At 28.6% G+C, this 23538-nt stretch overlaps 1 protein-coding gene across 1 annotated transcript; it reads left to right on the top strand.

Annotated features, from left to right (window-relative positions):
• The first annotated feature begins 15240 nt into the window (after positions 1 to 15240).
• LOC136990278 (cysteine-rich secretory protein 3-like) lies at positions 15241 to 23260 on the top strand. The gene is made up of 7 exons (XM_067288664.1): positions 15241 to 15470; positions 15542 to 15678; positions 15756 to 15849; positions 16203 to 16348; positions 16413 to 16516; positions 22593 to 22684; positions 22768 to 23260. Exons 1-7 carry the CDS (start codon positions 15383 to 15385, stop codon positions 22911 to 22913), a joined length of 807 nt encoding a protein of 268 aa, XP_067144765.1. The 5' UTR covers positions 15241 to 15382; the 3' UTR covers positions 22914 to 23260.
• Positions 23261 to 23538: the final 278 nt, after the last annotated feature.

Raw genomic sequence — 23538 nt, 5'->3', positions numbered from 1 at the left:
TTGACATTTGTAATGGATTTGGACTCCGAAGTAGTAAATAGAAATGAAGTGGAACGTATGTTTGCGAGTGTTATTCAGAAGATCAAATCTTGTGAAGGCAGAGACTAACTTACAATGAGATTGAATGATGAAGCAAAGTAAACTGAAAAAAGCAAGTAAACTTCTGAATATCAGTTAGATGAGTGTATATTATATTTGATTCCTTTTTTTATGTAAAAATTGGAAGTTAAACTCTGACACAATTAAATGAATATCTGCTAACTGACACGATTAAATGAATGTTATTCTATAATGCTTTTGATATTTCTTATTATTCTATTATTTTCGTGCTTCTTGTTATTATCTATATTAAGATAGATATTAAGAAAGAAACCAGCTGACTGTAACCTAGATCAGTCACAAGCATCTAGATTTTGACAAAGTAATTTAATTTTCTTTATTATTATGCAATTCTAATTAAGCTGATATTAGTGACGAAGAACATTCAAACTAAATTTTAGCGGTAAAAAGATGAGAATAAACTATGTAGCATTAGTTTTCGTACCATTAGTCTATATTATTTTAGTACATAGCCCACTGGCGGTTATGGAGTATGTGGTATTTGGCGAGCTTAAAGTCTGCTACTCTGTAAGAAAAATTGTATGAGGCCCGCCGAAGCCTGTAAAATTCAATCTTGGCTCGTATCCAGGAAAGGTTGCTCGTCACTGATTTAGATAATACTGGAATCAAAACTGTGAGAATATATAGAGAACGCATGCAAATTCTTACGAAAACCTGCTACATATTGTGAAAATATATGCAGAAAAGCAAACCAGGTTTTTATAGTTATCGTTTTTATAACAATTCGTTAAAAGTAGTGATAAAATTTTTCATAAACAGTGGAAAACATTGCAAAAATCATAAATACAGTTTCATAGATATTTTCAAAATTCATATTTATTTACAGTAAGCTCAAAAATAAATACACAAAACACAGCCTTTATATAGAGCCAATCTAATGTACAGGACCGTATATTATAATACCATAAATTCCTTCGCGATATTGTGGCAGCGAAAGATATACACCTCCACAAACCAAAGCTATAATTTATGGTTTATCACTCATATCAAGAAGGCGAAACAGGTGAAGACGTCTCTCTTTTTGTTAACTTTGGCGTTAAAACGAAAGAAGAGGTGCTGGGTACACGATAAAAATGTTAGTAGGGACAGGCTACGCCACTCCCTACTAACACTCCACATGTTTTTAACAGTACCGTTTAGTCCATTTGAACTGCTTTCATAACTCCGCGGAGGCGCTAATATATTTTCGGAACTTTACGTCACCCTTATCTAGATCTTCAAATAAGTGATGAAACTCCTCTAAACTGTCTGTATTAATGTCATGCACCCAGTATCTCTTTTTTCGTTTTAATACCAAAGTTAACAAAAATAGAGACGTCTTCACCTGTTTCGCCTTCTCAATATGAGTGATAAGCTATAAGTTACAGCATTGGTTTAAGGAGATGTATATCTATGGCAAAATATCGCGAAGAATTTATAATGCTATGTATCGCAAAAGAATTACATTTACGTTTTATACATCATTCTAAAGCTTATTTAATGTAAATGAGCCATTTAACATCTTTTCTACTATTTAATTTCACTTAAGATTTCGTTTAAGATAGAAGCAAAAATGTGTCCAATTTCACTCTTCTCGTAGTGGCTTCCCTGCCATTCCTGTCACTGAACTTACCCCCGTTCAGTATGAAAACGATTCTGGGAATAATTTCTCGAGTTGGCCCAACAGTGGCCAACTCGAGAAATTATTCCCAGAACACTGATAGTTCGGTCGTGGCCTCGCCAAGACGGGCTGGCCACGTGGAGTTTTCCGAGTTTTCTCCTCTTCTCTAACGTCTAAATAAGGGCCAGTTGCCCTTAAAAGACCTCCCGGAAGGCATTTTCCCAGCTTTTCGCCAATAATTTAGTATGGTCAAGCAAAAACCTTCGGTCAGCTTTTCGGAGGATAAGTGATTACTCAATAATCTCCATATTAACCACGATACCAGATAGATAAATTTCTCGAGTTGATTCGTTCCTGATTATTTTGTAATTTTCACTGAGTTCCATATTTTTAATTTTATGGAAAGACTATTGTAAAATCTTCGTCTAGATGACTGATCTTTTGAATCTTTTGAATAAATTGGCGCCTAAGCCGAGACGAACTCTTACAAATAGACGAAGAAGAAACGAAATAGTACTACGTTCGATTAAACATCGTCAACTTTGGTACAGTGGTACCTTGGTACTCGAACATAATCCGTTCCAGAAAGAGGTTCGAGTACCAATATGTTCGGACTCCAAATCATTTTTTCTCATTACAAATAATGTAAAATGGATTAATGCGTTCCAATCCCCAGTTGATTCGCTAGTATTTTTTTATTGTTTCTTTATTCTTTAAAATAGTCGATATCGTCGACTTAGCCATAGAATATTGGACAGCGAGATCCGAAACACGCACTCCATTTTCGTGTTTAGCAATGATTTCTTTTTTCAGTTCGATTGTTGTTCTCACTGTTTTCCTTTTCACTTGACCACTTTCACTTTTATTCTTCTTGGGACCCATGTTTAAGGGCTAATAAATCAAAAGAAAAGGATGCTAATCCAAAAAATATAGCACAGCGTAAGTTAATGTGCATGCGAAACAATGACTGTCTCGTAAAGACCAACAACTGCCATATTATCGGGCTAGCAAATGGCTATAGCAATATTAATAATTTAAGATAATTTGGTACTAGAGTTAGGCGCCATCTCTTGCTAAATTTAATAATTAGAATTTTAATTAAATAATTTAAATAAATTTAGGCCTAACTGGACTGTCTCGTAACTGACGCCGCCGCCGTGGCGTCGGCGTCGACTTGGCGGGCTTTCCCGTTCGAGTACCAAAATTTTGTTCGGGAACAGGGGCATTTTTTTTTTCGAAATTTTTGGTCGGGTACCGATTTGTTCAGGTTTCGAAACGTTCGAGTACCGAGGTATGACTGTATTTATTTCTGCATGTAAATTAATTGTGAAGATATCTACATGGTTATTCGAATTTTTTTAAAGAAACGAAGGTCGAGTGACGAGAAGACAAACAGGCACATGTTAATATTGGTCACGTTGTCACGTCTATTTGCTCCCACATTTTATGGTAGTCTCAAAGACACTTATTACAAATTATATATTTCATTGCATTTCTTGTCCTATTGCATTATTAGGAAAAATTCTTTACTGTTATCAAATTTTATTGTTTAAAAAAACATATATATATTAAATTCAGTACTGGGGTAAATGGCCTAGCCTCTATGAGACTCTTTAGTTAACTAATTTGGTACTCGATGCAAAGTGATATTAAATTAAAGTATAAATGAAATAGCATATTTTAAGTATTTTCTGTAAATTAAGTATGCCGAAAGAGATGAAATCATTTACGAATTTCCAAGCAGTTACAGAATAGGTATTATAGGTAGAATAGGATTAAAAATTACACTTACATTCAATTTCCCAAAAGATTTGCGTTAAACAATTTAAAACTTTGAAATCCATTTGGTAACTTATTCCTTCCTAATGACGATTTAAAGAATCAACAATTAATATTACTTAAATTCAAATATTGTTAATATATATTTCATTTAAAATTAATGCTGGTGATTTATACGCTTCATAAGCTCGCATACATAAAACGTATAAACACATGATTTTATATAAGCCTATTTATATATTCAAGTAACATACAATTATTTATAGTTATATCTTTTTAAAGTTTTCATTGTTTTATGCTGAAAGAAATAAATATTACCACAATTATCGTAAATATATGTCATCAATAATAAAGTAAAATGATAAAACTTTCCTAATTAACTTAAAATTTTTCCATTTGATATTTTTGTTTGTCAATTCTTATTGAAATGCAATATATTGGTAAAGACATTTTTTAATAAAATTATTTTTTCATAAGAAAATGACATCAATGATTTGTTTTCCTTTGAAAAAATGTACAGTACATCAAAAACTTTTTGATGGAGAAAATGAGTTCTTTTATTGACCTTTACAATAGAAACACAACAACAAAACATATAAATTTTTCCTTTTAAACAATGTTGACCTCATTTCGTAAAATTAGATTCTCCTTGAAATTAATATATAAAATTCAATTTTATACGTTTATAAGTTACAATACGTTGGTATAGCCATTAATAAATTTTACAGTTTCTTAAATAAAATGAAAAGGGGATAGATTTGAAAATTTGGATACAAAAAAGCGGAAACAGCAGAAGCATGCACAAACTGTATCGCTATCATACTATAAATTATTACATTTTTTTAAAAAAAGAGAAACATTTGATAAATACAACGCTTCATAACTGTTACTTATCATTTAGAGTTACAGGGAGAATGCATTTTGGCACAAATGACTTCATACAGTCATTGGCACATTGAGAGTTCTACGTGTAACTGCACGTAGCCAAAGCCAGCTGATAAATCACAGAGTTCATCGCAGAGTAATACAAATAGCGAAAATAGCATCCTACCGCTGTGGAGGACCCCGAATCGAATCCGGACGGGTCGAAAAACCACAGGAATTTTTCGGAGAACCGGTCTGTCGGACATATCGGACCCACTGGATATGTTCACCACCCGAGTACCCAGCGCATTGTGGGTCTGGCCGAATCCATAATTGGCTCTTTAAAAATCTAACATTTGGGTGCTAATTTCTACAAAGAAAAAACCGAAATGCTACTTTTATGTAACTGGCATCAGTTAAAATATTGTTAATCTCCGTTCATCCGATGAGGGAATGTATGTTAAAACATGTAATGAAGTTAGAGTAAATGTTTCGGTTGTGTTTGATGAGATGTAAACATAAAAAACCATTATGTACAGATATTATTTAAACTTTTCTTAATTGTAAAAGTTCATCATTCATTTCGAAGAGTTGTCTATTGTAAAATATTGGAATTTCATTTCGATAAATTTGAAAGAATTTTAGTACAGTGATGAGGCGGCCGCCATGCTTGTTTCATGCACGAAGTTAATCAGACTATTGAATATTTTGTCGTTACAAAATTCTGTAAACGATAAATAATCATCAATATACAAACTGAAGAACCATAATATTTTTGCATCATTTTCAAAGTAAATCTAATGGAAGATATTGAAAATTACACATTCTGAATAGTACATAGATGTGAAGGCGGTTTGAGAAGACACTTGGCTATTGTTTATAAAGTTTTATTAGTCTACGAATAAAGATAAGTGCCGTAGGATTTTAGTGGTTTAGTTTTTATTTTAAAAATTTTATACGTTTGTTTTGGAATTTGAGATTTTCTCATTTTTTTAGACTTCAATATATAATACACGCTACATTGATTCATTTATTAGAAAAAAGAACTCTTTTGTTCGTCTAAGAGACGTTGCGAGGAATTAAATGTATAGCTTGACTGATTCTCAGACGTTAGCAATAAAGGGAGGTGAAGTGGCCGACACTTACGCTCCGACAGTTCTTTAATCCTCCCGGAATCACCTTTTGAAAAGCGACTGAATAGACTTTAGAGTGGAGCGATGGCCGTTTTATCTGGGATACGTCGTATATAAGTTTTATTTGTTACTGTGCTGCCTTCAATTTAATCTATTTTTCTTTGGTTAAATAAATAAATCGCATTTAATAAGATCAGAAAAGTTTTCCGGTGTCTGAAATCAATTTCTCAAAGATTTGTAATAAATATATATTGTATGTGTATGTATCTGCGTGTATATGACTTACATACACGCAATAAAATTTGGATTGTATGGGCACTAGGTTTAGGAATATTTGTACTCAGCGGACAAATTCTCCATCTCTGGTGTGTGTGCTGAATCCAGATTCTGCTGTGTTTAAAGCCTGAATGTTGTGCAAGTTTTCCAAAAGAGTAACTTCCCTAATAGTTTCGATCTCTCAAGTTGCCTTTCATTTCACCAAAGAAATGTTCTCAATTTGTTTCCTTTGTTTGTTAAGTTGCATTTTATTTTCACTAGAGAAATACCGATACTATTTTATTAATTTTTTATTAATTTTTAATAACGATCTTTTTATTCTTTTGTTCTTACTTAAGTAAAATATCTGTATTTTTTCCACTCTTGTAGTCTTTAGGCATGCGAAACGTCCACAGACCACTTCACGTCAACAAAATTTTTTCACTACATTTCAGAAATTAATACTTCGTAATATTAAATGTCTGTCGTCGAAAATAATAACACACGAAAATGCTTTAAAATGTAACAAGATATTCACTTACGTATTCTAAGGAAATTTTTCTTCACTCATTTTTGACTGGTAAAAAATATTATTTCTAATTATATTTTAATTTTGAATGATTTAATAATTGTTCCTGTTGCACAGTTATAATAAACTTAATTAATTAATATTTTAATTGTTTGTGAAATTTTATTTAATTCATAACTAGTTTAATACTCTTATATAAATTTTTCATCGTCTTAAACAGTAAACATTCCATTTTCTGTTTGTAAGAATAATTTACACATAAAAATTGTTGTATAATTAACAATATTTACCAATATCACACAATAATCAGTGTTAACAGCATTTTTATTAATATTTTTTCAACTTTATACCATTTAAAACTATTTATGAAGCATCTATATTACTTGAATGTATCTTAAATTAATGATTAATGTTACATTAATTAATATATTAATTTTTCAAATTTAAATAATTGAAAATTTAAGTTCCGCCGTCGTAATTGACAGGCTTAATTAAATAATGAAAGATAAAATGCCTTTACCTATTCTCAAGATAAGAGGACACTTCAGTTGCATACAAGGTATTTTTAAAATAAAAAAATCGGTAATTTTCCCCGTAAAATAATATAATTAATTTAATATTTTAAACAAACAATATCATAAACTTCTACAATTTTGGCGAGGAATAATTATACAAATTTGTACACGTTCTTCGGAATATTTACTTACATTTGTTTAATACCTATTTAATAAATACACATATATTATGTTCCAAAAAAATATTATTTAATTATAGGAAATTTCAGAGTATTATTTAGATAATAAAAAGATTCTAAATCGTTATTAGCATTTAATATTTAATAGTAACTTCGATATCAAATATGAGAAAAGTATGTACAGAATAAGTTATATTTAATTAAACTGTAACACGATATTTAATTTATGAATGTTTTCTAATGTTTCTATTAAATTTTGTGATTCATTCTTTTCTGAAAAGAATAAAAAAAAAACATTTAAGCTAAATAAGATTGGATCATGTCTTCCACCTGCAGTGAAATTTTCTTTGTATGTACAGTACAAGATTCAAATATTATGGTAATTGACCAACATCAAAATGAGAAACAACAACCTATTATTAATGAATTTGAGATAATTTTAATTTCTTTTATCTGAAGAATTTCGTTAAAAATCCACAGAATCCATATCTGTGGATTCATTGCTGATGTGGTCAAGATAACCTTTCTTCTACATCTGCGCTTTCTCAAAAGAGAGAAACAGGTGGAAAATGCGTAAACATCACTGATTCTATACTCATTATCCTGGGAATAATTAATGTATAACTCTCATTCTGATCTCAATGAGGTTTTGATAAAGTTAGATGTTGTTAGGCAGGATACTCAATATTTTTTGTTTTTGATGCTATATACAGTACAACCAAGCATTCCAAACATATAGCCTACGTCTATGCACCCAAACAAATTATGAATAGATGAACTTTGCATAACAAAATTGTTCAACCATTTATATTAATTTTGCACTTGAGACTTTTTTAATTCACGATTAAAGTAATGTATTACTTCGACTTTTCTGTCGATTTAGGCACTTTATCAAGATGCTTCTTTTTAAAATTATAGTAAATATTTACCATATAATATATACCATAATTGTATATATAAATAAATTACTGCATAATTTTCATTTAAATTTCATTGCATCCACGTGTATTCTTTTTGTAAGAAATTAAATTAAATTGTATTAACGATGGGATTTTATTTTAAAATTAAGTAAAACAAAATTTGGTCGGTTCTTGCAGCTTTTATTTAGATTTTAATCAATTGATTTTTTCAGATAATTTAGATTTAATTGCTACATCCTTATTAACGCAATCTGATGAGGATGATGGCATTTGACGTAAAATTTTAGTCAGAATCGTAGATATTCTTGAAATATTACAAGAATCTGAAGTCTCCCATGGCGATTAGAGGCATAGGAAATACACTCATTCAAATAGATATCATCATTCGCTTCCATTCTAAATTATATTTCCAATTTTTAACCGAAAATTATCATCGTGCCATTCCATGTTATTTGTTAGTCTCCTCTCGTGCATGTACTACATGTATATAGCGACTATCAGAGCTGATAGTGATGCCGATAGCACACGAATAATATTTAAGTAACGAAGCATATACAATTATATATTAGAGTAACGGGCGTATACGATCATATTTATTAATTTTGACATTTTTCAGAGTACATAGAAAATTAAATAATATGCCTACTTGCTTTTTAAACTTCTATAGTCCTATAAAGGTCTATACTTATAAAATTAAATTATAATGATTATTTTTATATAAACAACATTTATTATAACTTCATTTTTATTTCCTTTCATTGCATTTAAAATTGATACGAAAACTCCATAATATATTGCTTTTGAAAAATATCTATATATATATATATGTTTTGAATCATAAATAAGTTTGAATTCTGCTATCAGAATAAACGATCGAATTTAAATCCACTGCATTTTGTTTTTCTGCTGTTTTGACTATAATTGTAGTTATAAAGGACAATGGCCGGATGGCCGAGAGGTTAAAGGGGCAAGAAATCGCTCTGTGGAACCCGGAATCGAATCCAGATGGGCTATAAACCCATCTGGGTCTAGCCGAATCCATAACGAGCTTGCTAAAATGGCCCTCTTAGTGCCCACAGAACAGAAAGGGGTTTTTAGAAAGTTGTAAAGGAACTGAGAAAAGCAAATAAAAGGTAAAAATTCACTCTGAGCGTTAATGATTGATCTTCCTAGTTGATACCCCTAATGGAAGCGGAACCAGTGGTGTAGCTAGGGGGTGCGGTAGGTGCGGTCCGCACCGCGCACCCCCTGGAAAGCGATAAGCCCATGGGACCCCAAAATCACAAGAAAAAAGACCCAAAAAATTTTTTCGGGGCCCACAAATCTGGTTCCGCACCGGGCCCGGAGAACCGTAGCTACGCCACTGAGTGGAACTCTTTTCCATTAGAAGAATTTAGCTTCGCGATCATTAGTTTTTCACTATTAAGAAAGGCTCTTTCTATTTATACACAAATAAATCTTCTCGGGACATTCTTTATTCATAATTTCTTCCCCAACACAGTAAATTATTTCTAATAAATTAAGACCATTTGAAACAGAACGACAGTCTACCCAGAGTTGCTTCTCCTGAAGAAAGGGCGCTTACCTTTTAATTTTACCTTCCTCTTCGATAATTTTTTAAGATTTAGGTAACATTTGATTAAAAAATTGCAGATATCACAAATATTAGAAAAAATAAAAATGAATCCCCATGTACTGTACATTACTTGTATTCCCAATGTATCCCTATACTATATACACTATGCATGCTCTATTACGTATGATACAAAGGAAGATATGAATAAATATATCATCAGAGAATAGCAAGGAATATTAAGAAATCTATCAAATATTGTCGTAATAAAAAATACTCTGATTAAAAGTTACATTATATTGTTTAAATGGTAAATATAATTTATTCTTAAAACATACATCTTATTGAGTTTATAAATCACTTTATATTGTATAGCAGAAGTGGATTCTAATAGATCTGAATTAACAATTTTAATATCATCAATGTAAACATTGATTATAGACTGCAGATAAGGTAAAATAGATAAAGATTGGCTACAAAAAAGAACTCAATATGGATGCTTGAAAAATACGATATAAAATAAAATAAAATAAAATAAAAATCCACAAGTTTTCCATTATATGAATGCAAGATCACTTTTTTAAATGAATTTACAATTAAAAATTTTAAATAATTTAAATATGTCATAAAAATCTAACTAATACTGTAATTCTATTACTTAAAAGTTCGGAGGAATATATCAATTTTCTTATATATTATTACAAAGAAAACATTTTAAAAATACAATAATGTATCAAGTAATATAAGAATGAAAGTATTTTAACAATGTAAATTACCTTTTTTTCTTGTTTAAATTACTGAGATTACTGACGGATTACTGAGAGTGCGTAGGCTACTGTAAAAAGCTAAAAGCAATGAATATGTGACCTGTTGCCTTTCTGTACCGATTTTTGTTTTATTTTATTTATTTATTTACTATTTTTTTGGAGGTAAGCGAACAAACAATACGGAATTCTGACATGTAACACCGTACACAGAAATGAAACTCAAGTAAACAGGGAAAACAGATATATAACATGATTAACATTTTCATGGTAACGGAAGCGCATAAGCGATCACAGTGAGGGGTTATATGCCGGATAAATGAGAGGTCGGAGTAACAAAAATGCGCTGTATTAACTAATATCGTGTATTATATCGTTAGAATATTATTTAATTAATACTTTCAAATGTGATATGCGTTACCTTGCGTTGTAATTTTATTTTGTAATTTACCTTTCAAAAATATTTCATTATTAAAACTAATTAATTAATTCTTATGTAAAAATGCAATTTGAATTTAATAATAATAATATATTAATTATAATTATTATTGATGAAAGAAGAAAACGAATAGAATTTTTATTGTTCATTTTCTACGTGTACTTAGTTATTTCACTTACTTAAGCATTTCTTGCATGTAATTTGAATCTGTAAATAATCGAGAGAATAAGCATTTTTACTTTGAAAGAATATACAAGCAATTACGAAAAGTTTTCCGAGAATTTTTCATTTTTAAATTAACGAAATATCATATTTAACGAGAGTCGTATTTTACATCAAATTAGCCGAGAAATCGATATAAATTAACAGTATTATATCGAAGGAGCGTAATGAGATATTTCGATTTTTATTTCAGCTAATCAGCTGAGTTTTTTAAATGAATTTTTAATATTTAGTCAAATTTATTGTGGATAAAGTCTTTAAATATTTAAAAAAAACTTAATAGAAATGCATGGCAGTTTGTTTTTAGTATTGAAGAATAAAAGAATTGGAGAAAAAAGCTTCAGTTTTTAACTACATTTACGAAAAAAACTGGTCCTAATTAAAAGTAGATTTAATAAACTCGGTAAGTAATAATGTTTAAATAATGAACGAGAATTATATTTCGCATTTATTTATAATTATTTTTGCACGTAAAACAAAATTTTTTACGTTTCAATTACAAAAATATAAAAACACAATGAATATAGCCTATGCGAAACGTCATTTGCTTACGAGAAAATAGCAAAATGTCTTCGTAAATTATCTTTTTTCTTTTAATCTCAGGATATTTAGGCTATTTATTTAATAGCGTTTGCAAAATCAGCGAATACTCTATACATTATACCAATAACAATCGCTCAAAACTAGATAATGTAATCAATAACATTTCTTCCAATTAAACTATGAATATAATAATAAAATCTAACTTATATTAATCCAAATTTTGTCAAACATTGGCCAAAGTTGTTTGATAAATACAATTCACGTATCCGGAACTGACGTTGGAAAGAATCACGAGATCCGGATATTGCATCCAGATCACGATTTTTCGTAGATTTTTCCCCATTCATCTCCTATATTCGTTTAATTTAGAACCAATTTTTAAAAAATAGGATACTGGAATTGGCCTGTAATTCACAATAAAACTCAAATTTAATTACGCGCTCCACGACTTATATCGGAAAGTTTATAATTAAATTCCATTGAAGACCTTCGAATTACATCGTGTTACGAACTGTTTAAGTTGTTACAATTATATATAATTATATCGGCGACTTAAATTCGGTTGCAATCGGTGAATAACATCTCATCAACAATTTCAAAGATTTAAGTCAAGTGAATAAATTAGGCTTGCAGTAAGTAAATTTCAATATTCTAATCGTACAATACATAATCAACTTAAGATTTAATCAATCTAAAGAGGCCGATTGATGTAAATAGCGTAATGATCTTTTCACTTTATTATCTATATTATGTCTTCCATAAATTCATTTAAATAAGCCGTTTTTATGTTCACGTCAGTAGTCACTGTTCAGAGCTAAATGAAAATAATTAATAATATTATTATTATTACTTGAAAATCACTTGGCAAATCGTAAGATAAGAGCTTATACCAAACATGTATATTATATTATGCAAATATAATTTAAAATATATATTAAATTATATTTAAAAAAATCTAGATATTTACTATATTAATTTCACATTAATATTTAATTGGGTATTCATAAAACATCACGGATATTTAGTTTTGCTGATTGGTAAACACTTCAGTTATGATTAACAATGAACACTCCATTACGATCAATGTGATTAAAACGTCATCTTTTATCAGAAGAAAGTATTCGTCTGAATAATTTTGTTATAGAAATTATAAAAAAATAAATACATTAAATTAAAAGTATATCTCGGTATTTATATTTAGTCATTTTGAGTATCTTATTGGTTAACTTATGCAGTTTTTAGTTTTGTTTTGGGCTGCATATATTTTTTTAGAAGTAATCCGCCATGTTTTCCTTTGAGTTCATTATGTCACAGATAAGCTTTAATGTAAAATTGTCTTCTCGGTATTCCCACGAGTACATTAAATGTCATTTTGTCGACAATAAACTCTGCGTTAAGTCACGAGAGTGATGTCATCGGTGCTACTAGTCAGTTATCCGATGATGCATAATCGGTCGAATGCTCATAATGTAGACCTATTGTGATTCTGCTTTTAGTTTTAAAAGCTGTTAAAAAGCTTCATTGAGTAATTACCTGAAAATAATATTTGAAAATTGATCAATTATATTTATCAATGGAACGAATACATTTAAAATCTGTTCAAGATAACGCATAAATATCCATTTCATCCTACTAAATACATTAGTGATTACTGACATGGGTGATTTATTTTAAGAATAATTTTTAAAAGGAAATAACAAAATATTTGAAATTAATTTAATTCCTTTTGTGGAAAATAAAGCACGTTAAAAAGTTCAATTCATTAAGGCTTACACAAGTAAATAATTAGTTAAATTATATAGATTTATACACATCACGTATTTAATTATAAGGGTGGGTCAATAAATAATCGGCTGGAGTAACCGGTCACGCTGTTGCTTTTATTATACATTATCTCACGTTCATTATAACTGAAATTTTGAGTTTGAGGAGATCATTTTTCAATTCATCCAGATTCTAAAAGCATAAATGATAAAATCTCATTTAACTGAATGTGATAATATTCCATAATACGGAATATCACATACAGTTTTATGGTATACACTAATAAAGAAGACATTCTGTACTATCATACATAGTTTAGGATTCATGTCTTAGAATATTCTACAGAATTAATAAGATAATAGTTCATATACTTGTTGAAAAAATGGCTATAATGAATTAAATACACTGTCCAGACAATATCCTATAAACTTAGATTATTATTCTGTCCTCAATCAGATATATAATCATTTTAATTGTTCCTGTTTGATTGTTAGTCTCTAATGAAACTCTTCGTAGAATAAGAATAATTTAATTTTAATATATTTAATATTACAATGGTAAAAACAATCATTTGTTAATCAATTACCTTACAAAATTATTATTTTAGTACGTAAATACTCTCTACGATAATTCAATTATCAAATACAATAACTGAACTGTCATTTAATATCAAGAATGAACTAGAATAAAATATAAATATAAACGATTTAAATAGGAAAGTTAATGGAATATATTAATATAAATAATCGAAAAATCTGTTAAGATGACAGCCCTTAGTTTGAAATGAAAAGTTAGTTTATGGCAATGGCTTTCTTGTTGCAAAGTTCATCAGAATGTATAGTTTGTGGATATAGAACAGAATTCTATTAGAAATAAAATACACAAGTTCTGAGTTCAAATGTTTATAACTTTATTCTCTTCTGAGAAGCTTAAAACTTTCTAACATATGTTGTTATATTCATTCGAAGAAACCGATCTAATTAATACTTACAGTATATGGATTTTACTTAGATACACACAAATAACAGCTTTGTAAACTTAAAAATTTCTTCCAAAAGCGATGTTTAGCGTTTTCTTTTTGAGAGATTATTATATATTTATCATTTTCAACCCCCCAAATAAGATAAATTGCGACATATTAATTAATAATTTCCTGTGTAAGAAAGGAATTTGAATTCTGTCCTATCATTAACCTTATTTTTATTAACGATGCCAACCATCTGTTTAACTTTATTCTAAGAAAGATGCTATCGAAATTCTTTTCCAAAAAATATAAAAATTAAAAGAAAACTTTCTTTCATTATTTATCAAGTGGAAAATTATCGCAATATTTTATTATTCGTTCGCATAAATTAAGAAAAAAAATCGAAAGAAATGGGTCAAAAAATTGCATTATATTTTCATCTGACCATGATTACTGGTTATAGTCCTAATAACAGAACTGTTATGGGTCAGCGAGGGGTTAGAAAGAGGTCACATATGTGTATAATAAGTCAAATTTAAGTGAATTATGTCTTTATATCATCACAAGTCTATTCTGACAATTATCATATTTTATTTCGGATGATGTATCCCGTAAGAAAATTAGAACAGTTCTAATTTGTTTAACAAAACAAGAACACTTTTAAGATTTATATACCAGCCTACCCTTGAACCTCAAAATATAACATATATTTTTTTAAAGATATGCTTAGAATTTTAAAATTTTAGGCCTTGAAGGCATTCTCCAGTGATTTAAAATTCGTAATTTAAACATATTTCAAGTATATTTACAGATTTAAAATTTATTGTATTAAATTTTAAGACATCTTAATGTAGATACATTAAAATTTTAAGGTATTTTAAATATAAAATTGGAGGGGGAAATTTAAATCTTTAGAAGATACCTAATGGGATTGGATAGCGTTAAAAATGAGTTACGATGACATCATTTGATTACACAAACGTCGGGTAGTTAATGATCGTAATTCTGCCATTGGTGGGCGAGTTAAACAATATTGAAAGTTTAAAAACATTGCGGAATATAAATAAAACGCTTGACAATGTTTTCATCTTGCAACACAAGTCGATGAAGTGAGGATACGCGAAGATTAATAGGAAATCCGTCGCAGATACTTTCCAAGAAAATTGGTTAACACAATTTTATCTTTAATATATTCATATTATTCTAAACGATATCCATAATGTTGACAAATATAATTAGTTTTACGTCAATTCATCTATTGCTTTTTCTGGCAACAACCCATGCCATCACCTCGAACTTGATTCCACGTAAGTTAACATCTTTCTAATCTATTTATATTATATTAATAATTAATATAATCGCTTCGTTATATTTATAGCTCCTAAAATATACGGTAATAAAATACCAGAAAAGGATGTGAATACAAGTTACAGCAGGATAAGGAGACTAATTGTTAATGCTCATAATTTCTATCGATCGATAGTAAATCCACCCGCTAGTAATATGCTAAATATGGTAAATATAGCAATAAAATCATATAAACTATTACTTTTTAATTTTATTAAATATAATGTTTTATTTTAATCACTTAGTATTGGCACCATACAGCTTCCAGAAGCGCTCAGAGTTGGGCGGAATCTTGTAGAGATCTTACACACAGCAGTAGATGGGAACGTTGGGTTAAAAGTAAGTTCTATCGTTCGAAAATCCCATAAAATTGTATTATCTTCGTCTGAGACGGCAGCAGACAAAATAAAGAAAAAGCAATAATAATTTTTATGATGTTCTCAAGTGATACGAAGTTTGACTGATATAGTGATTGTATTGTAATAAACCGGCTGAATATTCTTTCTTGTGTAAGGTAAACACGACAGAAATAGTGATAAACGCTTTCTGTCATAGATATAGAACACAAGAATATTTATAATAATAGCTATTTTTGAGCGTAAGAGCGAGTTTATTCCTCTCTGTCTCGCTTATTTTAATTCTTTCTTTTATATTCTTAAGGCTATATATCACATTTAAGATTATTTCTATAGATTATGGATTCTGTGGGCAAAACATATTTATATCCACCGCCAGAGTTTCGTGGTTATATCCAATTAAAAGCTGGAACGCAGAAAAACAATTATTCCATTATGGAAGAAGAGATAATAATATAAACGAAGTCGGGCATTACACGCAGGTAATTTTTTCATGTCTCCACTTATAATTTATCTCGTAATTAAATTATAATTACTTTCTTACAGATGGTTTGGTACAATACTCATGTTGTGGGATGCGGTTATCATTATTGTGGCCCCGATCGTGTCAGAATACCTTATCACAATTACGTATGCAACTATTGTCCTATGTGAGTATTTAATTATTATTTTTATTAATAATTGTTTGATGTATCACGTCTTCCATATCGACTCATAAATAGATTAATTTTTACAAGAAAGTTTTCGAGAAATAAAAAAAAATTCATATTAATTTTAAAATTGCCAAATATATCGTAACAGCTGTAGGAGCAGCTGTCACTAATAAGTAGCGGCAAACTACCCACTTGAACGTATTTTGAAACACGATACTTTCACTACGTAGTGTTTCTTGGTGTTCTGGTCAATAACTAATCGCGGCATCGTCTTCCAACTCCTCAAATTTATTAAACAAGCGACGTTATATCCTAAATTCTTGTAGGTTTTACTCGATTATTGATTTCCTATGTAAGATAAAATCATTTATTCATTATTAAATTGGTTCCTCTCGCGAAGGATTCTTCCCCTGGCCAACTGTTTGTCATTCAACTTCTAACAGAGATTTTTTAAATTATGTGCACCCTGACACATATCTTAAAGCATAAATTTTGTAAGTTTAAAGGATGGAAATTGCATAAGAGAGAGAGAGAAAATAGATTATATAGCTCTAGTACTAAAAGTATTTTGACAGAATAAAAATTGGAAAGGTCAATAGGACACGTTAAAATATTTTAGAAAATTTTAAGAGGGGTCTGTTCTAACTCAGATGTTTCTAGTAGGTTAGAAACAGCGATGTTGATCTCTAGTTTAAATAAATACGAATACTTAAATTAAAAATTAAAATGAAGGAAATTAAATTTTCAAGTTCACTCTTGATCCCTTTTTAACAGCAGAAAATTGTTATAAACAAATATTCGTTAACAATTTCATCGAGAATTCTAATTTAAGTGTTTTCTTTTTAATTAAAGAATAAATTTTAATGATAATTACAGAAAAATTATAAAATTACAGGCAAAATTGTATACCTTACCTGAATAATTTCAGCGAATAATTAGTTAATATTTGTTAAACGAAAAGAACTTTATAGAGAATAAAATAGGATTGGGCTGTTCGGTTTTAAAATTACGACATTAATTTTTGTATAAAAAAAAATAAAATAAATTTGTACGCCATGTTTATTTAACTTACGTATTTCCGGAAATCTCCATTTAATAGGTTAATATATACGACCGTTACTTTTGATGATACGAAAGATATGTCAACGATGAATCACGCCTGTCATCGTTTAGTTTGTTGTCGTACGATGCTATAATTGGATATTGAGGTTAGCTCAAATAAAAGGTGTCATTCGATGTGAAATTCTACAAGGATACACGAAATTTACTTGCTTTTTTAGTTTACAGAAAGTCGAGCAAACATATCGACAATCTCATGATATAAACTGGATGCAAAACAATTACTAAAGTCAATCTAATTCAATTATTTTCACCGATAAATTTGTTAATAAATGTAATAATCTCTACGTATTTACTAATTTATAAATGGGTCTAGACTGTTTATAAATTAGTAAATGCTCGGCTTAGCCCAGGGAGCCAAATTTTGGGAAGCGCAAAATGCTTTATTAGTTTCTGCATTTATAATAAATTATTAAATGAATAACTAAACATTTCAAATATATTGAAGTAATTCGAGTTATAATAAAGTGATAACTTATACAGCAATCTTAGTGTCTTGTAACTTTCACGTGGAAACTAGGACGAAGGAAGCCAAGGCCTAAAGGGCCAGGGCACTTAAAACCCTAAATTCGGACTCTCTCTATTTGTTTCTATTCAATAATACATAAATATAAAAAGCGAAATGCATTAAATTTACCACAATTTTAGTGCATTTTCTGTTTATATAAACGTGTATTTAGGTTTGCGCGAAGAGAAGTTTCTCATATTACTATTCCTTTGCTTATCTATAGCAATTATAATATAAATGTAGTAAATTATAGCTTTTAAAAATATATAAGTAGTTTATCCTTGTTAACTTCCTATTATGCAGCACGTAAATAGATTGCAATTTGTTCCTCTCGTCTTTGTTTACATCGAGCTCTAAATTCTATTTTAATACTAGGTTAAATAGATCTTTAAAGGAAAATACTATTTATTCTTCTTTTATCGAATTAAGGAAAATCGTTAGCAGACCTGTAATTATAATAATATTTTATATACTGATTAAGTCATAGTATAAAAATAGAAGTTAAAGTGGATTGTTAAAAAATAGCCCTACTTTAAATATCGGATAATCGAGATGGAGCCAAAATAACGAGTGAATTATTGAAAGTAATCAAGGAAAAAACTCTTTAAAAAATTTATATGAAATAACGATCGTAATTTTTGATTATAAAATATTAAAATATCTGAATTTCTGATACATAATTAACTATTTTAATAAATAATGTACCTTAAATTGTCTTTAATTATTTATATTTTAAATATTAAATATGTAGACATTTATATAATACCAGTGCTTAAGAAATAAAAGATAAAAGCGTTATTTTTCATCCATATACCGAATAAATTCTTTTAAAAATCGATAACAAATTCCATTTTTAGATTATAATTGGCAGTTTTTATTATTTTATTGTAGAATAAAAAGAAAAATATAGTTTTTATTCTACGATAAAATGCAGCCAAGATACTTTTAGATCAGTAAATGTTTTTCCTTTCAGACTTTTCGTGAAAGTCACGCCTTGCAATCAACATCCAACACGTGCGTGATACTTCTCCATAATGTAGTTTATCGCTTCCAAATAAATTTTTTACCAAGACAATTTCAATAGGCATTCGGAGGTCCGAATGTAAAGTTGTTCTAGCAAATTTGATGGAGTTTGGAGTGAGGATAATGTTTCTTTCGTATCGTAAAATAGACCGATTATTTCCTTCAAAGAGGGATCTTTTCGAAATTTTTTTACGGATCCCAACACATTAATAATAAACAAATACTTCTAGAATTAGTTTTAATATTAATTTTATTCGAAACTTCTGTACAATACTTTAAAAGAATGAATTTTTATGCGAAATCTATTCTGAAAAGCTTAAATTAAAGCCATTTATAATGACTTAATATTATACAACAGCACTCCTCTTGAAAATTGTATAAGGTGATTCAAAAGTTTCCATAAACAGTCACTTTATTATTTAGACACTTGTAAGTCACTTATACGAGTGCCATTCAATGTACATTATAATGTAATTGAATGCACATATTGATTCAATTAAACGACATAATTTATTCAATTTAAGCCTTAAACAAAATCAAAATCATTCGTTTGAAAAATACTTATTGGACATTAAAGTTTTACTGTTTAATCGAATCCTCCCATTCGTGGTACACGTTATGCGTGTACATAACACGAGTGTTTACGTGTGTGGCTCTGATGTTATGTGCGTACACGAATCACAAGTATATCCTTTCTTGTATTCTCTATCATTTACAACAGAGCAACGAGTAAATAAATTGTTATTTTATCAAAATGTAAAGGTTTGTGTTTGGGAAATTGTGTTTGTTTGCACATTTTATTTTCAGTTCTAAACAAGCAATTGTCGACTGAGTGAACAGAATTTCGATTTTTTTACATTTAAACTCCAAGTATATATATTTTTCTCTTTTAAAATTCGCCATTTAAATCCCGAAAACATCTTAAAAATGGAAAAAAGTATTAAATTAATTACATTAACTGATTATAATTCAAAAAATTTTTAAATTATTTAAATTAAATCAGTTTAAATTCTTATTTAAGTTGACTAATTCTACTGAAAATTCCATAAATTTTATATCTTCTACCTTTAAAAATATACTTTAACTTCTCGAAAATGTAAGAAAAATGAATTAAATTAAACTTCTATTTAAAAAAAAAATAATTTATCATAAATATAATAATTTATATTAAGATAAAATTAGGTTACTAATTATTTATAATTAGCAATTACATAAATAACTTCTAAACACGTATTTATATAGAAAAATAAGAAATAAGTCGATGTGTTTTTTGGCAAGATCCCAATTTCTTTTATGACTCTCGAATTATTTAAGTGTCTGTTTGTGTGTCTGTCTGCATATTTTGATATTTTTATCTTGGAAACTATCGAGTAAGACGTAAATACAATTATTGGTTTGTTGCTGTTGTCCACGTTACTTCACTTAGGAAAATTATTTTCGATTTTTCTCGGCCATATTCCTGTTTTTAAACGTTATAACGTTATGAAAAATTCATAAGCGCTTAATTATTTAGAAACTTAATGGGATTATATGCATTACATATACTTGAATTTTAGAATTTAAGGGTTATTAAACCATTAAAAGTGTTATAACTAATTTATCCGTCGAGAATAATATTTATTTTAAATAAATAATAACACTTTGAATGTTTTTTTTTAATTTAAAATATATTTTTAGAATAATTAGATGATGATAATCTCATTTGAATCGGATTTTTACATAATATAGAGGGGAATTTCGTTTTATATAAAGCTCGATTTTAATGTATAAAGTTAAAATTATTCGATAGAAGAATGAATTAATTATAATTAATTTATTCAGAATAATTACAAAAATATTAAATAAAATAATGAAAAATATTTATTGAATAAGAAGCGACTTATCGTGTCGCCATCTATCGACTAATTATCAAACCAATTCGTCGCGATCTTATTTATTTTCATTTCGGACATTACATTTTATGTGTCACTTGTCTAAAAAATTCTAACTTGGTTTCGGATTTGTAGCTAAGGAACGATTACAATAAACTTTTGTAAATAAGTACTCTTACTGTTTTATGTAGGCCTACAGCAAGTTAAACGTAAATAATATTAATTAAGAATTGTAAATTACGACCACGGATATTCTAGAATCATTCTTCTTTACTCTTATCATTTTTTAAAACATTTTAAATTAAACTTTGTAGAAAAACTCTTCAAATTAAATTTATAAATTTTTTTATTCGTAGAATTTTCTTTTTGGAATCGGATAGTCAATTCACCAAATCCGGTTCGCAAAGTTTGTATAACAATCTATCATCGACTTCTGATTAATACCGAATAAAAAAACCGAAAAATAAAAAAAGTTTTACGCTCGAATACTTTACTTTTTTTCTATTTCTCTTTTTAAATAGTTTCTTGCTACTAATTTTGACTTTTCTTTTATCTTTCTCCGCATCAACTTTTCTTTCTTTAATCTAAAGTTACGTGTCTCTTCCTCTTGTTCTTCCTCTTTTTATTTCGAGTTAGAAACGTATTTAAAAAGCATTCGTCACTCCTTATCTTAATTTTAAAAAATTAAATCAGGATATAACTTTTAATTAACTTGTTTTACTTAACATTTGATACTGTTCAATATAGCGTTCGCTGTAGTGTTATTCTAGTTTATTATATTATATTATATAGCCGTTTGCTTTATATAATTTCTCCCTTGTATAAGGTTATAAAAAGGATAAAATAATTAGTTAGTTTTTTATTCGTTTTTAATGCGAACTATATAAAAGGTATATACGTTGTAGTATATACTTTAGAAAAAGAATAAACCAAAGGTATAATTACGAAAGATTTTTTTTATTAGAGGTTAAATTATCTGAGGCAAACAAGAATAATAAACGTATTATAGAGCATTGCTTTATATTCTAAAGACATCTGACAAGACGTGAAGTTTGGATGCAAAATCTCTGCTTGTTGCGTTGGTTTCTACAATAATCCAGCACGAACCAAAGATTAATCTCAATCTCTAATTCATGCTTAATAATAATTCAAGCACGGGAACAATTACCTTAGATTTCTGGACAGAGCACTGTTTTGTAAAACGTTCTCATTAGTAAGGACTATCGATAAATTTACATAAGTTCGTCCATAATCTGAAATTTCTGTTTAGTTTTGCTTTATGTCTCTGTTCCTTGTTTGAGTTTTTATCAGCGAAAATTTTATAAAAAGCAGAAAAAAATTATGAAACGGAAATCATTAATTTGCAAACATTATCAGACTTCAGCTTGTTGCATATTCTAATGGGAACCATTCTCGAGAGAGGAGGAAGCGAGACGAAGGAAGATAAAAAGCATCATGCTTTTTGAATATATCAATACCACTGTTTACATCGTATGCATAATTAAACATGCTATATATATATATATATATATATATATATATATATTTTCAGAGGCAATTATCCCGATAAACTTGGAACTCCTTACGAAAGTGGTCAACCGTGTTCCAAATGCCCGGATCGTTGCAAACGAAAGAAACTGTGCAGTAAGTAGACCTTGCAATAGGAAATTTATAGTTAAGTTCTACTTTCTAGAATTAACTAAATTTTTTTCTTTATTTATTTCCAGCAAACGCTTGTTATTACGGTGATTCTTGGAGCAATTGCGCCGAGTTAAATGTTACTTCACCCGACTGGTTGTGTACCGATCGCAAACAGCAACGTTATCACATGTGTTTAGCTACGTGTCGTTGCACCCCCGATAGAATTTTCTGAGAAGATATACTACATTTTCTTCTATTTTATTCACGTTTATTTATCTATATTAATTAATTACATTTACATTTTTGTAAATCAATTTTTATAATGAAAAGTATTCGTCAGAATCCTGGTCAGTGATTGTAATTAACTTCTTTAATTAATTAATGGTCATTTATTGTAATTAATTACATTTAGAAACATCATTTGCAAGAGCACGCGATGTTTCTAAACTTAATTAAATAAATATTTTTTCATATTATTGAGTAATTTAAATATCATTAAATCGACACGTTTCTACGTAAAAAAAATCATTGTAAATATATCAATTAATAATTTATATGTAATAAACTAATTAAATTTAACGAGTCAAATTATTTCTTCCTTTTAATATATTTAAAACTGTGTTTCGAGAAAAAAGTTCTTAATCTCATCGATAGATGGCGACATATATTCGCTTTTAATTAATTTAGCTACAAATTAATTTTTATAGCCAAGATGTCGGCGACACGAAACTATTTTAAGAATTGTTTTTCAAATAAAATCATTGTAATAATGTGTAAATATATATAACATTTAATAGCAAGTTTTAGTGTCATAAAAAACATTTTAGGTAACATTTTATTAAAGGCAATTTCAGTAA

Source organism: Centruroides vittatus, unplaced genomic scaffold (genome assembly GCF_030686945.1).
Source record: "Centruroides vittatus isolate TY-2023 unplaced genomic scaffold, ASM3068694v2 scaffold_899, whole genome shotgun sequence".
Taxonomy (NCBI): Eukaryota; Metazoa; Arthropoda; class Arachnida; order Scorpiones; family Buthidae; genus Centruroides; species Centruroides vittatus.
Note: the sequence above shows the minus strand (reverse complement) of the source record. Positions and strands in the feature narration are given on the sequence as shown.